Genomic DNA, 11,265 nt, shown 5'->3' on the forward strand with positions numbered 1-11,265 from the left:
TCCAGAGTCTCATAGGACATTTTCTCATTCCTTTTTCTTCATTAGTTTGAGAATCCGAGTTGTGACTCCTCCTGTCAGGTGCTAGCAGTACCCGTTTTAGCAATTTTGGCACAGGCCAGCCACCTTGCTCCCTGGCAGGAGGCGAGGATGGGACAAATGCTGCAGTTGCCTCTTGTGTGGTGGCAAATCCTGGCAGAAGCTCAGCTCAGGCTTGCTCCACTGGCCCCTCATTCCACACAGGTTCCCCACCACAGCTGCTGCCCTGTCCTGTCCTTACCTTTTTACCTAAATTACATCTGCAGCTCACCAAACCCAGCCAGGAGCAGCCTGGGGCAGCCAAGAGGCACCACTCCCAAGACTACCAGTGGGATCTCGTAAAATCCCTATCACCCACTCCTCCCACTTCTTTGTTTCCTTCTCCAGGTTGAGAAATACTTTTTGGAAACTGTGTTTTTACAGAGGGGGAAAACAGAAGTGTACAGAAATCCAGGCTCACCCAGGGACACAGGTTATCAGTTGTAAATTAAGTATATGCATCTGGCAAGAGCCTGATGCAGTTGTTTGCTCTGTACATTATGCTGTGGTCTGTCTATAGGAAAGCCACAGAGTAGTCAAAACTTGTGCATTTTCCAGTGACAAGGATGTTTCTCCACAGAGACTTTTCCTATCAGTGCAATACCTCTTTGAAATGGAAACTCTTTATGCAAGCAGAACTTGATCTAGTAATTAAAAACTGTCATTCAAATAGGAAGTTTTTGTTTAAGAGAATCATGGGAAGAGATTTGATTTATTTATGGGAAAACCTGTTGTGGTTACATTTTAAAGTGACTAACATTCAGGGTAATAATACAATGTACTTCACAGCCAGACTTGAGTTGTTTTTTTGGTCAATAGAAAGTTACTTCCCACGTCTTTCCGCTAAGCCTCCCTTGTTTGGTTGTTCCCATTTTTCTGATGTTGCATTATGTTTACCATGGTGGAACATCTAAGCCTTGTAAATATCGAGTCTTTCAAGAGTTATGATTTCTGACCCAGTATTACACATCAGAATCCTTCATCCATCCAGTTGGAGATGAGGCAGTGGTGTTACTAGACACCAAACAAACATGATAGCGATGCCAACACTGCCCTTGCTTAGCATGGGGATGACAGCATTCTTCTAGGAAGGGCAGAAATTTGTGTTCTTCATGGTCCTCTGTCTGAGGAAGTCTGGACCCAATGCTCCCCATTCTCAGGAAGTATACCATACCCACCAGCATACACAAGGTGCTCAAGTGAAGGCCAGCCTCCACCCTTTCTTTTGAAGCACTGTGCTGCCAGAAGTGTAAGAGTCATGGAGCTAGAGGGAGAATAACCATGAAGGAGTCTGAATCTGAAGCCCAGTGAGAAGCAAAGCTCTTGGAGGAGTTGGGAAGACCCAGCTGCCCTACTGGTACGTTCACATTAGCTTTCACTGCAGTGCCCCATCTTCAGGTAGAGGTGTGGAGAACATAGGAAGGTAGTGGTGGTACACTTAAGTTAGTAATACCGAGTTAAAGCTGTGGTCTGCTGGCTCTTCTTTTGGTGGCTTTTTGCTACTTATTTAAATATTACTGCTTGAAAACTGATGTTTACAGCAAGTCTTAGACATAATGTTTGGGGAGGATTGTGTAAGTCACAAGATGCAGAGATGTGCAGTCATAGTTGTAGCACAGTTCCTTGTGAAAACTGTGCGTGTTGCCACTAGTGTTGACTCTCTCACCTTGTAGGACAGAAAGCTACCTGCTGTCAGATACAGGCCCTCAAGTGCATAAGATGTCTAAGACAGGTCAAATGGCAAGACCGTAGATTTTTCTGAAGCCTGGGATAGCAAAATATGAAACTTTCTGAAAAGCAGAATTAATAAGGGCTGCATTTAGAGCTGTTGTTCAGTCTTTCCAAATTGTAAAGTTGGAGAACAGCAAGGGTGTATAACATGAGTATTTTTTTTTTTGTTCTGTATCACAGTGCTGAAAGGGGTTTTTGACCTTTTATTAGCCCGGTATCCTGAGTATGGTGAAATGTTATTGCATGTTATACTTGTGCTATTGAAGTTGATTCTGTTAAAAGAATAGAGAGCTTAATGGATTATAGTACCTTGAATGAAAGCCAAATTTTTGAAACTAGGAATCAGCTTTCCAAAGATACTCAGGCACCTAATTCTTCTTAGAAATCTTAAAGTACCTTGTGTAAAGTTGCTACATTCATATTTGTGCACCTGCTGTCATTACTCAAATGCAACAACCACTGAGGAAATTATTTTTTTACTAAGCCTCTGTCTTGAAAATATGGCTAGGGAATATTAGAACTAAATTTTTAAATTTTTGTTCAACCTAAGAAGAATTCCAGCCGTGCGGAGAGACCCCAGTCTCTTGGATAATGAAATGTGAAGATAAGAGTGTGAAGGATAGTCACAGAAAGAGACTTGTATGGAGCAGAAAACTGAACTTAATGGTGATAGCTGAAATGCCTTGCGGAGGAAAGGTAAAAGAGTACTTGGTCTCTGGATACCTGAGTATCAGTACATACACAGCAAAAACACTGCTTGTGTACATGTGTTCTGTAAGGTGACTGGATGTCTGTAAGGTTGTCTGGATGTCTAAATTTTCAGGATCCAAACAATTACATGAAAATTTAGGAAAGATCTCAGCACTATAAGGGCTGCTGAAATATTTCAGGGTGATTCTTTGGAGGTTTTTAGCAGTTCCACCAGTCACTGGGTATGATTAATGTCAACCTACCTCTTTGGCTCTTGTCTCTGTGGGACCCCATCTGGTCAGCTGAGGAAGACCAAAGGGCCTGGGAACCGATTAGTTTTCTCCTTTCATTTGGTAACTCAAGACTTACAGAGCTGAACATTTAGCAAGTGATTTTTCAGAAATTATCAGTTTGATTTTGAATATGAACAAAGGCAATTTCCACCATTCTCAAATCTTTTCAAATTGGGTTGGTGTTTAAACAAACCGCAAGGGAAAAACAGTTACTTCCATGTTCTTTCTTGGAATTTAATACTAGAGTTCAACAAATATCAACAGTGAACACATTGTTTTCAAAGCAAAGTAATTTATGCATCTTTACCATTAATAGAAGATACTGAATTTTAGGCCAAGTTTTGCATAAAATACTGAGCTATATGCCATGGTCATGTGTCAGAGCAAGTGTTGTCGGCTGAAATAAAGTGTCTCCAACAGTTGTAAATACCACACCTGGCACAGCTGTCTTTGAGTCAAAATCCCAATGTTGCTTGAAAAGATACTAGGATTGTTGATTCTCTTTGCCAGTTTTAAGCCACACCTCTCCAAAACATTGGCATTTTTGAGTACTTCAAAGCTGCTCCCAGTTTCAAGAGGGCTGCCCAACGAGATTCTTCTCTTGCCTAAATGAAACAACTAATTATTGAGGCAGTACTTCAGCTGGGAGCATTCAGATGAAGAGCTGGATTTGAATTGCTGCAGGAAGTGAAGCCGATGTTTGATGAACCTTGATCTCTCATTCTCTCAGGCATTTGTGTGTGAATGTGTTTCCATCAGTGTAAGGGCAAGGATGGTCAAATCATGTTTCTTTAAGGACAGTGGTATGGCATCCAGACCATAGTAGGAATAACACATCTTAGAGAATGATTTTTTTGTTGTTGCTGTTATCTCAGAAATACTGTATTACTGTTTACAAGCAAATTAGCACAGGGCATGCTGGTGGGTGCTGCTTTGAGCAGAGGGTTTCTGATAAGGTGAAACTGTGCATGGCAGCTGAGCCACAAGTTCATTGTCATCAGAAATTGGTGAAACCAAGAGCCATGCCCAGTCATCTGCAACAATATTACTTAGCCTTTTGAGAAGTGGAATATCCTTGTAGCTTATCTAGCTTTGTAAGACCCTCAAAAGCCTTACTTAAGAGTGGGATTTCTTAAGCTGAAATATATCTTCTATCGCTTCAGAGCCACATGTAAGCCATTCTGCAATCCCAATTGAGAAATGTGGCTTTCCAGTGATGGAAACAGTCATTACTGATTGACCAAGGGAGAGTTTTGTCAGTGTGTACAGCTGTTGGTAAGACCTGGCATGAGTTACCTTCATCCTCTCTAAGGGAAAGGTTGGACTTACGCTGCTGTATCAGGCATTTTGAGGTGAGGAAACTGAACAACACAAGAAAAGCCTGCAGTGACTGGTTCACAGGCTTCTTTCCTCCAGCAAGACACAGAAGGAGTTAATATTGAATGATTATCAGTAGAATAAGACTCATTACTACTTACATAATTGATATTTTTTCCCACAATGTTCCAGCCAGCTTACAGTGGTGTGCCATCAGATGGAGAAAAAAGGTAGATTTTTAAGCCTTTTTGAGAAAAGTAAAGATAACTCATATGTGGAAGAGTTTGCCAGCCAGTGGTGCATACTCTTTTTTCCCCTAAGTTCTAGCTCAAGATTAATTTCAGTTTAAAGAAATCCACTATTTCTGGTTACAGAATGAGATGTCTGAAGTTGCCTTTTCTGTGAAGTAGGGAAGGCGGGCAAGGGGGACACGTCAAATTTCAGTGACCAGTGGCAGATTTGGCACTGTTACAGCAAAGTTAAGCTCTGCTGAGATTAAATATTTGGGAAGTCTGAAAATAATAGTTCGGATTATAAGTGTGGTCTGTTTGTACACAGGTTGTATGCCATGCACATTATTTGACACCAAATTTGTCGGGAGTTACTGGTAGCTTGTATAGAAGCCCTGCGGTAGCTTGGGGATTGCTCCTTCAAAAGACAGCCAAGCACCACCAAAATTTAAAAAAAAAAAAAAAAAAAAAAAGAGACAAAGAAAAACCCCTTAAAAAGAAAAAAAAAACTTTAAAATGGCTCCTGAGTTACATTTGCAGCCTTCTCAATGTTCTTGGATGTTCACAAACCTGCTTAGATAGGCTGATATTTGTAAATGTTTCCTCAGAGACATATATACGTGTTTCTGATCTGTTTTGACAAACCATGATGAGGCGGAAGAGAGAGAACGTGCTTGCATCTGAACTTAATGCCAACTGGAGCACAGGCTGCTGACTCTCTCCCACAAGCAATGTATTGTCTTGGGTAAATGTATTTCTTATAATATGATGGAACCAGAAGCATCTCCTGAATATCCTCCTCTTCGCAGGACTTTATTGAAGATCATCTTGATGTATGCTCTCTGAGGAAAACATTGTTTAAAGTTGTACTCCTAACAGAGTTCTGAACTTTAATAATGATTTTGTTGTTTGGTGCTGTCTTCTCCAAGTCTAAATTAAATCAGATGTATTCCCTAGGAGATAATTTATTTGAATTATTTTCCTTTTGAATAGGAAATAAAAACATTTATGATCAACTCTTAAATGTCCCATTTTCCCTCTGGCTTTATGGTGAAGATGAACGTGAATAGGAATACTAGTCATTCCTCAATAATAATTGAAATAAATTCCCATGCCCCCCTCCTCTGTTGCTGAGCACTTCCAACCTTGGACTGTTTTTTTCCCAGAATGTTTTATAACTATTGTTCTCTTGGTTTGTCTGCTGTTGTTGCTGAAAGTTAGAAAATGCAGGATTTAGAACTTTCTTTTTTGTGTCTATGGATAGCCGTAAGTATATGGTATTTGTTACAGTGCCTTTAAGGGTATGTGTTCTTTCTGTGGCTAATGATGCTTCTTTTACTTACATTACTCCACAAAGAAGATTTTAAATTCACTTACAGAGTGAGTCTTTGCTTTTCAAAAGTCCTGTGCAGCAGAGCAGTATAGATGGGTTGCGGGAATCACCAGGGAGCAGAGGTGCTGTCCTGGCGCTGCTGCCTACGTCTCTGCTGGAATCTGGACTCTCCTGGTGTCGCGTCCTCATCATTCATTGTCTCGTTTCTCTCTTTTCTTTGTGAAATGAAATTCTGATGTAGTTTTCACCATTTATATTTTCCTTTTTGTTTCCTCTCACTTGCTTTTTTCTTTTGGGTCATGGCCAATGCATTAAACCATGAGGCTATGGAATGGAAATACTGCAAAGTTTCGTTTTTTTCCAGGGTGACCTAGGCAGAGTGGAGGTAGATATCCTGGTAGGGTACAGATGAGGCAAAAATGGACAACTGGTTTGTAGTTGCCGAATCTTAAACAAATTTAATTCAGCAACATTTTTGTGGCATAGGCAAATAGTCCTTCTGTGCTAGCTAGAGTGAACATAAACAGCACATATAAATGACGAATACTCTGTTTTCATGTTTGCCTTTGCAGGTCAGTGAAATTCAAATATTTTACTGTTTCTCTGCCCCTTCCCTGTCATGGTTTTAATCTCACTCTTCCTGGGTTATTCTGTGCTTCCATGTCAATCCAAGTGCTGTTCAAATTGTGCTATGCTGCCTTCTACCCAACATGAAAATTTCACAACTGGGATGAGCAGTCACTGCCCCGGACCATTTAGCCAGGGTCAGGCATTAGATGGAGTGGAATTAGGTGGTATGAGAGGATTTTACTCAAGAAAAAATGTAACATTTAAGCCCTGCTTGAACATAAAATGTCTGTCTAGTGCTGCTTTGAGTAAGAATAATTTGGATAGCTCTAAGTTAAGAGCAGTTTCACTTTACACAGAGCGGTGAGGGAATCCCAGTCAATAAGAATTTTCCTATGTGCACTTTTGCATGATCACCAGCAGCCAGTTCTGTAAATTTTGTACTCTTGGAGTTACACTTACGCTTGAGGAAAACCTGAAATCATAGGGATCTGACTACAAAGGCAAGAACAGCACAAGCAAGGTAAAAGTGGCTGCCAGTGCAAGATGGCAGAGGATCTGCCCCTTGTTTCCTATGACTGCTTTGGGCTTATACAGCTTTTTTGTGTTTGCTTTATTTTACTGTGAGCAGTCGAAGTATTTCTCAGGCAGTTAACTCCCACAGAATGATTCTGAGGTTTTATTTGCTCTATTTTACAAAAGGTCAGACAGAGGAGCTGAAAAGTTGAACGATTTCTCCAAAACCCCCCTCTCTCAAAATCTGCATTAGAGACTCTAATGAAATCCTGGTCTGATTCAGAGTCCTGTGCTTGTGTCCTCCGTAATCGCAGCGGCAATCTGATTTCACCAGCTCCAAGCTTCTCTGGCATTTCCCTATCAAGTTCCACTGGTACAACTGCCTTGGGACGTATCTGGGTTCGATTTGGTCATATTGCGCAGTGATAAGCGTTGCATGCAAGTCGATCAGAAAATGTGCGGCTGGTAAACACCAGATTCCACCTTTCCTGAATGATTAGCTGGCTTTTTGAAGTCCTAATGATTTTAATTTGGCTTGGAGTCAGTGAGTAAGAGTATGCAAAGCCTTAGCCAAAGTACCTATTTATTCATTTAAATTTTATCAGCATGCATTTCTTCAGAGAAAGGAACCTATCTCTTTGTCTAAGCCCTTTTTAATAAATAAATGTATAACTACCAAGTAAATCAGCTTAAATCCTCTCCATTGTCTCGTAGATGACAGCAGTTAGTAGAAACAGCCATTTTCTTTTGTGAATAGGGTTTATAGAGTATTCCTGACTTGTAGGAATGATATTGTCTGTTCAGTTTCATTCTGCTTTTTTTTTTTCATTTCAAATTAAAAAAAAAAGTAACACAGCTTGTTTTCCTTATGTTTGTTCTGTCTGTTTTCATAGCACAAGTTTGTATTTATTCCCCTAGAAAAGGATATGAATAGATCAACCATTTGTTTAAAATGTGAATGCAATTTCTCTAGACACAAATCGTTCACTTTATCTGTTCATCTTCTGGACTTGGCTGTTTAAAACTTGTCAAGGAAGAATAAATTTTTCCTTTTGCCCTTCCAGGTTCTCTGGAGGAGAAAGATTGTCCTTGTTTGTGGCTGTTTAAGATATTTGCAGAATTAATGTTAAAAATCAAATACCGCAGTCCTTCTGCTTTTCTATTGCAGTTCTTTACCTATGAGAGATGCATGTAATAAAGATGCTTTTTGTTTCCTTTCTCAGGGAGTGGTTGCGTAATCTAGTGCTATGCTGAAAAAAGCCACGCTGATTCCAGGCACCAGCGATGTCCTGTGCTGTGGCACCCCAGCTGAACTACTATGTTGAACTGTATAGGATCAGTTAATTTATTGCATTTTTAAGGAAGCTGTCTTTAACTTTTATATACTACAGTATGTCATAGATGGTGATTAAAATTGTATTTGTAATCAATCCTTATAAATTCAAATTAAATAGGATAGAACTAAGTATACTGAAAAACCAACATGTGTGCAAGTATACCTTTGCAGGTGAAATACTGCCTCTGTTGTGTATTAAATTACTATCTATTGTGCTATGCAGTATGACTGATAGTTGAAAATTTTTCCACGAGCGCTTTCTTCAGCTGTATACCAAACAGTACTGGAAATCACTTTCAAAGGAAAATCATAGTATAAGCTGGGTGCTCTAAGATACGAGCTTTTCAAAATAGCAAATAACTTACAGTAGGTTTCTGTGCCTACAGTTTATGACATTAGATGTAATTATGCTGCTGCTGTTGTCTGAGTTATTTCCCATTCAAATGCCATTTCCTGCATTGAACCAGAAGCGAAGGAGTGGGCGCCTTTCCCCTGGTGCAGGATCCCTGGTGTCAAACAAGTCAGTAACGATCTCGGCAGTGGGCAGTTTTCACAGGGGTGCAGCAAAGGGATCAGCTCAGCTGTCCCGTTCCTGTCTGGGTTTTTGTCATAATGGGGGTCCAGGCCGCTTGGAGATCTGCCGAGGTCTTGGCCATCAGGGTGTTGTGCTTTAAGGAGCTGCACAGGCAAAAATTGCATGTTTGGAAGTTTCCTCACAGGACTTCAGATTTGTCTCCAAGCTTATTGGAGTTTCTTCTTTCAAACAGAAGTTTGCAAGCTGATTTTGTTATTTTAGAAGCTGTCCTCGTAATACCTTCTATTCATTTAATTCCTGAAATCAACAGCTTAATTTTATTTTTTATTTTTTTCACAAGTACGTACGCCATAATTATGGTGTGGTTATGAGTCCTTGAAGTCGCTCTGTTGTGGCAATATCTTTTTCAGTAGTATTCCATTTGTATTCAGTTTTTTATTTATACAAGAACAAAAATATTTTCTGAATTACTTTGTTTTCTCACATAAATTCTTTTTTTTTTTTTAACTTCACTGCTCCTAAACACGGACTGAAGTACTGAACTTGCAGACTGATACCCAAATCTCTTTCCTGAGTCAATACCATTAATTTATAAGTTGGTTAAGTATTTGAGTGCATTGCATTTGTCAATATTGACTTTTCCCTGCTATTGTGTTTCTCATTCTCTTGGGCTAGTTAGGTGTACCTGAATCTCCTCTGGTCTAGACTTACCTGCACATTTTTGTGTCATTTGAAGGTTTGTCCATTTTCTGATAACTCCTTTTTCCTGATGACTAACACATGTAGGTACCACACATGCCAGAACAATGTGGTTCCCACTAGTTGCTACCTGTTCAGCTTTCCTCAAAGAAAAACGCACTGTTTATTTCTAATCTCTGTTTTCTGTCCAGGTTCTTGAAAAGTTTCTGCCCATTGTAGCACAGCTGTTTATTTACACCAGATACCTTTCTGGAAATCCTTATCAACCATTTCTCCTTTGGTTTTCTTCTGGTGCATTAAGAATTGTATCAGATTTGTGAGGTACAATTTACTTTTGCTAAAACTGTGGAGAACAAATTCTACCTGTGATCTCTGTGTCTTCTACTTGTGTTTTAATGACTTTTTTTAAACTGAATTGCTGTCTTATCTCAAAATATCTGTGGTAGCCTAAAAATTCCCTGAATGAATCCCATAAAAATCCCATACAGTTTTTCAAAATGTAAGTGCAGTATTTGCTACCATGCCGTCCATAAATAGAGTCACTATTATGAGAATGTTTTTCTTGGAGGTTCAATCAGCTTATTCTTATTTTTTTTCTGGTATTTTTGACTGTATATGTCATCTGTGGCTTACTGACTTGACACCTTTTTAATTTCTCTGTTGTTTTTTCCTTCGCCCTTCCTCTCTTGAGTTCATATATCCCTGGTGGCATCTCATCTTTTTTTGTGTGTAGAAAGAATAGGTTCAAGGTAAATATCTTTCTAATATGTAGTTGGCAAAAACTGATGCAAGAAATTGTTTATCTTTTCAGCAACACCCCTTATTTGCTTTAATTACACCTTCACCTCCTCTAATCCAAAAGATCTACTTATTTTCCCTTAACCGTCTTGATGGTTATTGCGTGGTTTTTACCCACAGCTGTTTACTTCAGAGCCCATTTTTAGGCCGCTTTGTTTTTTTCTTACACAATGAGTCTTATAATCTGCGTTGTTGTCTTCACAAACATTATATTTCCATATTCTTCATAACTTTGCATTGGGATCCTATAGGTGGAGTGGCTGTAGGGCACTCTAAAACTGTGCAACAGGTCTATAAACTGAAAAAGTGCTGTGCTCGTTTGAAGAGGACATATTTCATTTTCAGGATACAAAATTCATCTTAGCACTTAAAGCGCATACGTTTTCCCCTTGCTTGTAGAGTCTAATGTTTTGGTTTTTAACTTCTTATGGTAATACGTTGGTTTCTGCTGATTTGGCAGGTTTTGGATGCAGGAAGACTGAAAGAATATGGTGAACCTTACATTTTGCTGCAAGAACAAGATGGCTTGTTTTACAAAATGGTGCAACAAGTGGGCAAGACGGAAGCGGCTTCTCTGATTGAAACAGCAAAACGGGTAATTTTAGAAGAAGGGATAATTAAGTTTGTCTTTACAGTTTGTTTATCTCAAGTTAGCATATTCAGTGTTACAGTCAGCCTTCCACTAAAGAATCTGTTGGCTTTGCAAGACAAAGCCATCATTTTCAGTGCTTTCTTTACTGGGATATACCCAGACTTCCAAATGTAAGTGTATTTATATACCCTGAGTTGAAAGACTGTTTGGATTTCTTGAACCCTTCTGTATGTACACAAAACAGTAAGTGTAAATAATATATGACATACTCATCTGTGCTGGGCACAAAAACTTGCTGTAAAAACATAAATGCTGGATTCTGCAGCCCTAATATCTGTTATTTATATGTTTTCAAAAAAGCTTATCAAATATTATTTTGAGGTTCAATACCTGTGTGTTATATTGTGGAGTCTGGGAGGGGGTGATCACATTCTTATTTTTGTGCTGTCTCTTTCTTCATTCTTGCACCCTTGCTCTTTTCTGCACATAGGATGAGCAGGGCTCAGTTAAGAAACAGATGTTGAATGTTTTGTTGCCTCCTTGTTTTCCCTAC

The 11,265-nt window shown here is 39.3% G+C and overlaps 1 protein-coding gene across 1 annotated transcript in view; it reads left to right on the plus strand.

Moving 5' to 3' along the window:
• ABCC4 (ATP-binding cassette, sub-family C (CFTR/MRP), member 4) overlaps positions 1–11,265 on the plus strand; it is a gene marked incomplete at its 5' end in the record, with an annotated part of 133,360 nt that overhangs the window by 116,961 nt on the left and 5,134 nt on the right. The window contains one exon of the mRNA XM_010190819.1: positions 10,581–10,715. Within this exon, the coding sequence (XP_010189121.1) occupies positions 10,581–10,715 (135 nt within the window). The remainder of the gene's footprint in view (positions 1–10,580; positions 10,716–11,265) is intronic.

This window comes from Mesitornis unicolor, unplaced genomic scaffold, assembly GCF_000695765.1.
Source record: "Mesitornis unicolor isolate BGI_N332 unplaced genomic scaffold, ASM69576v1 scaffold4448, whole genome shotgun sequence".
Taxonomy (NCBI): domain Eukaryota; kingdom Metazoa; phylum Chordata; class Aves; order Mesitornithiformes; family Mesitornithidae; genus Mesitornis; species Mesitornis unicolor.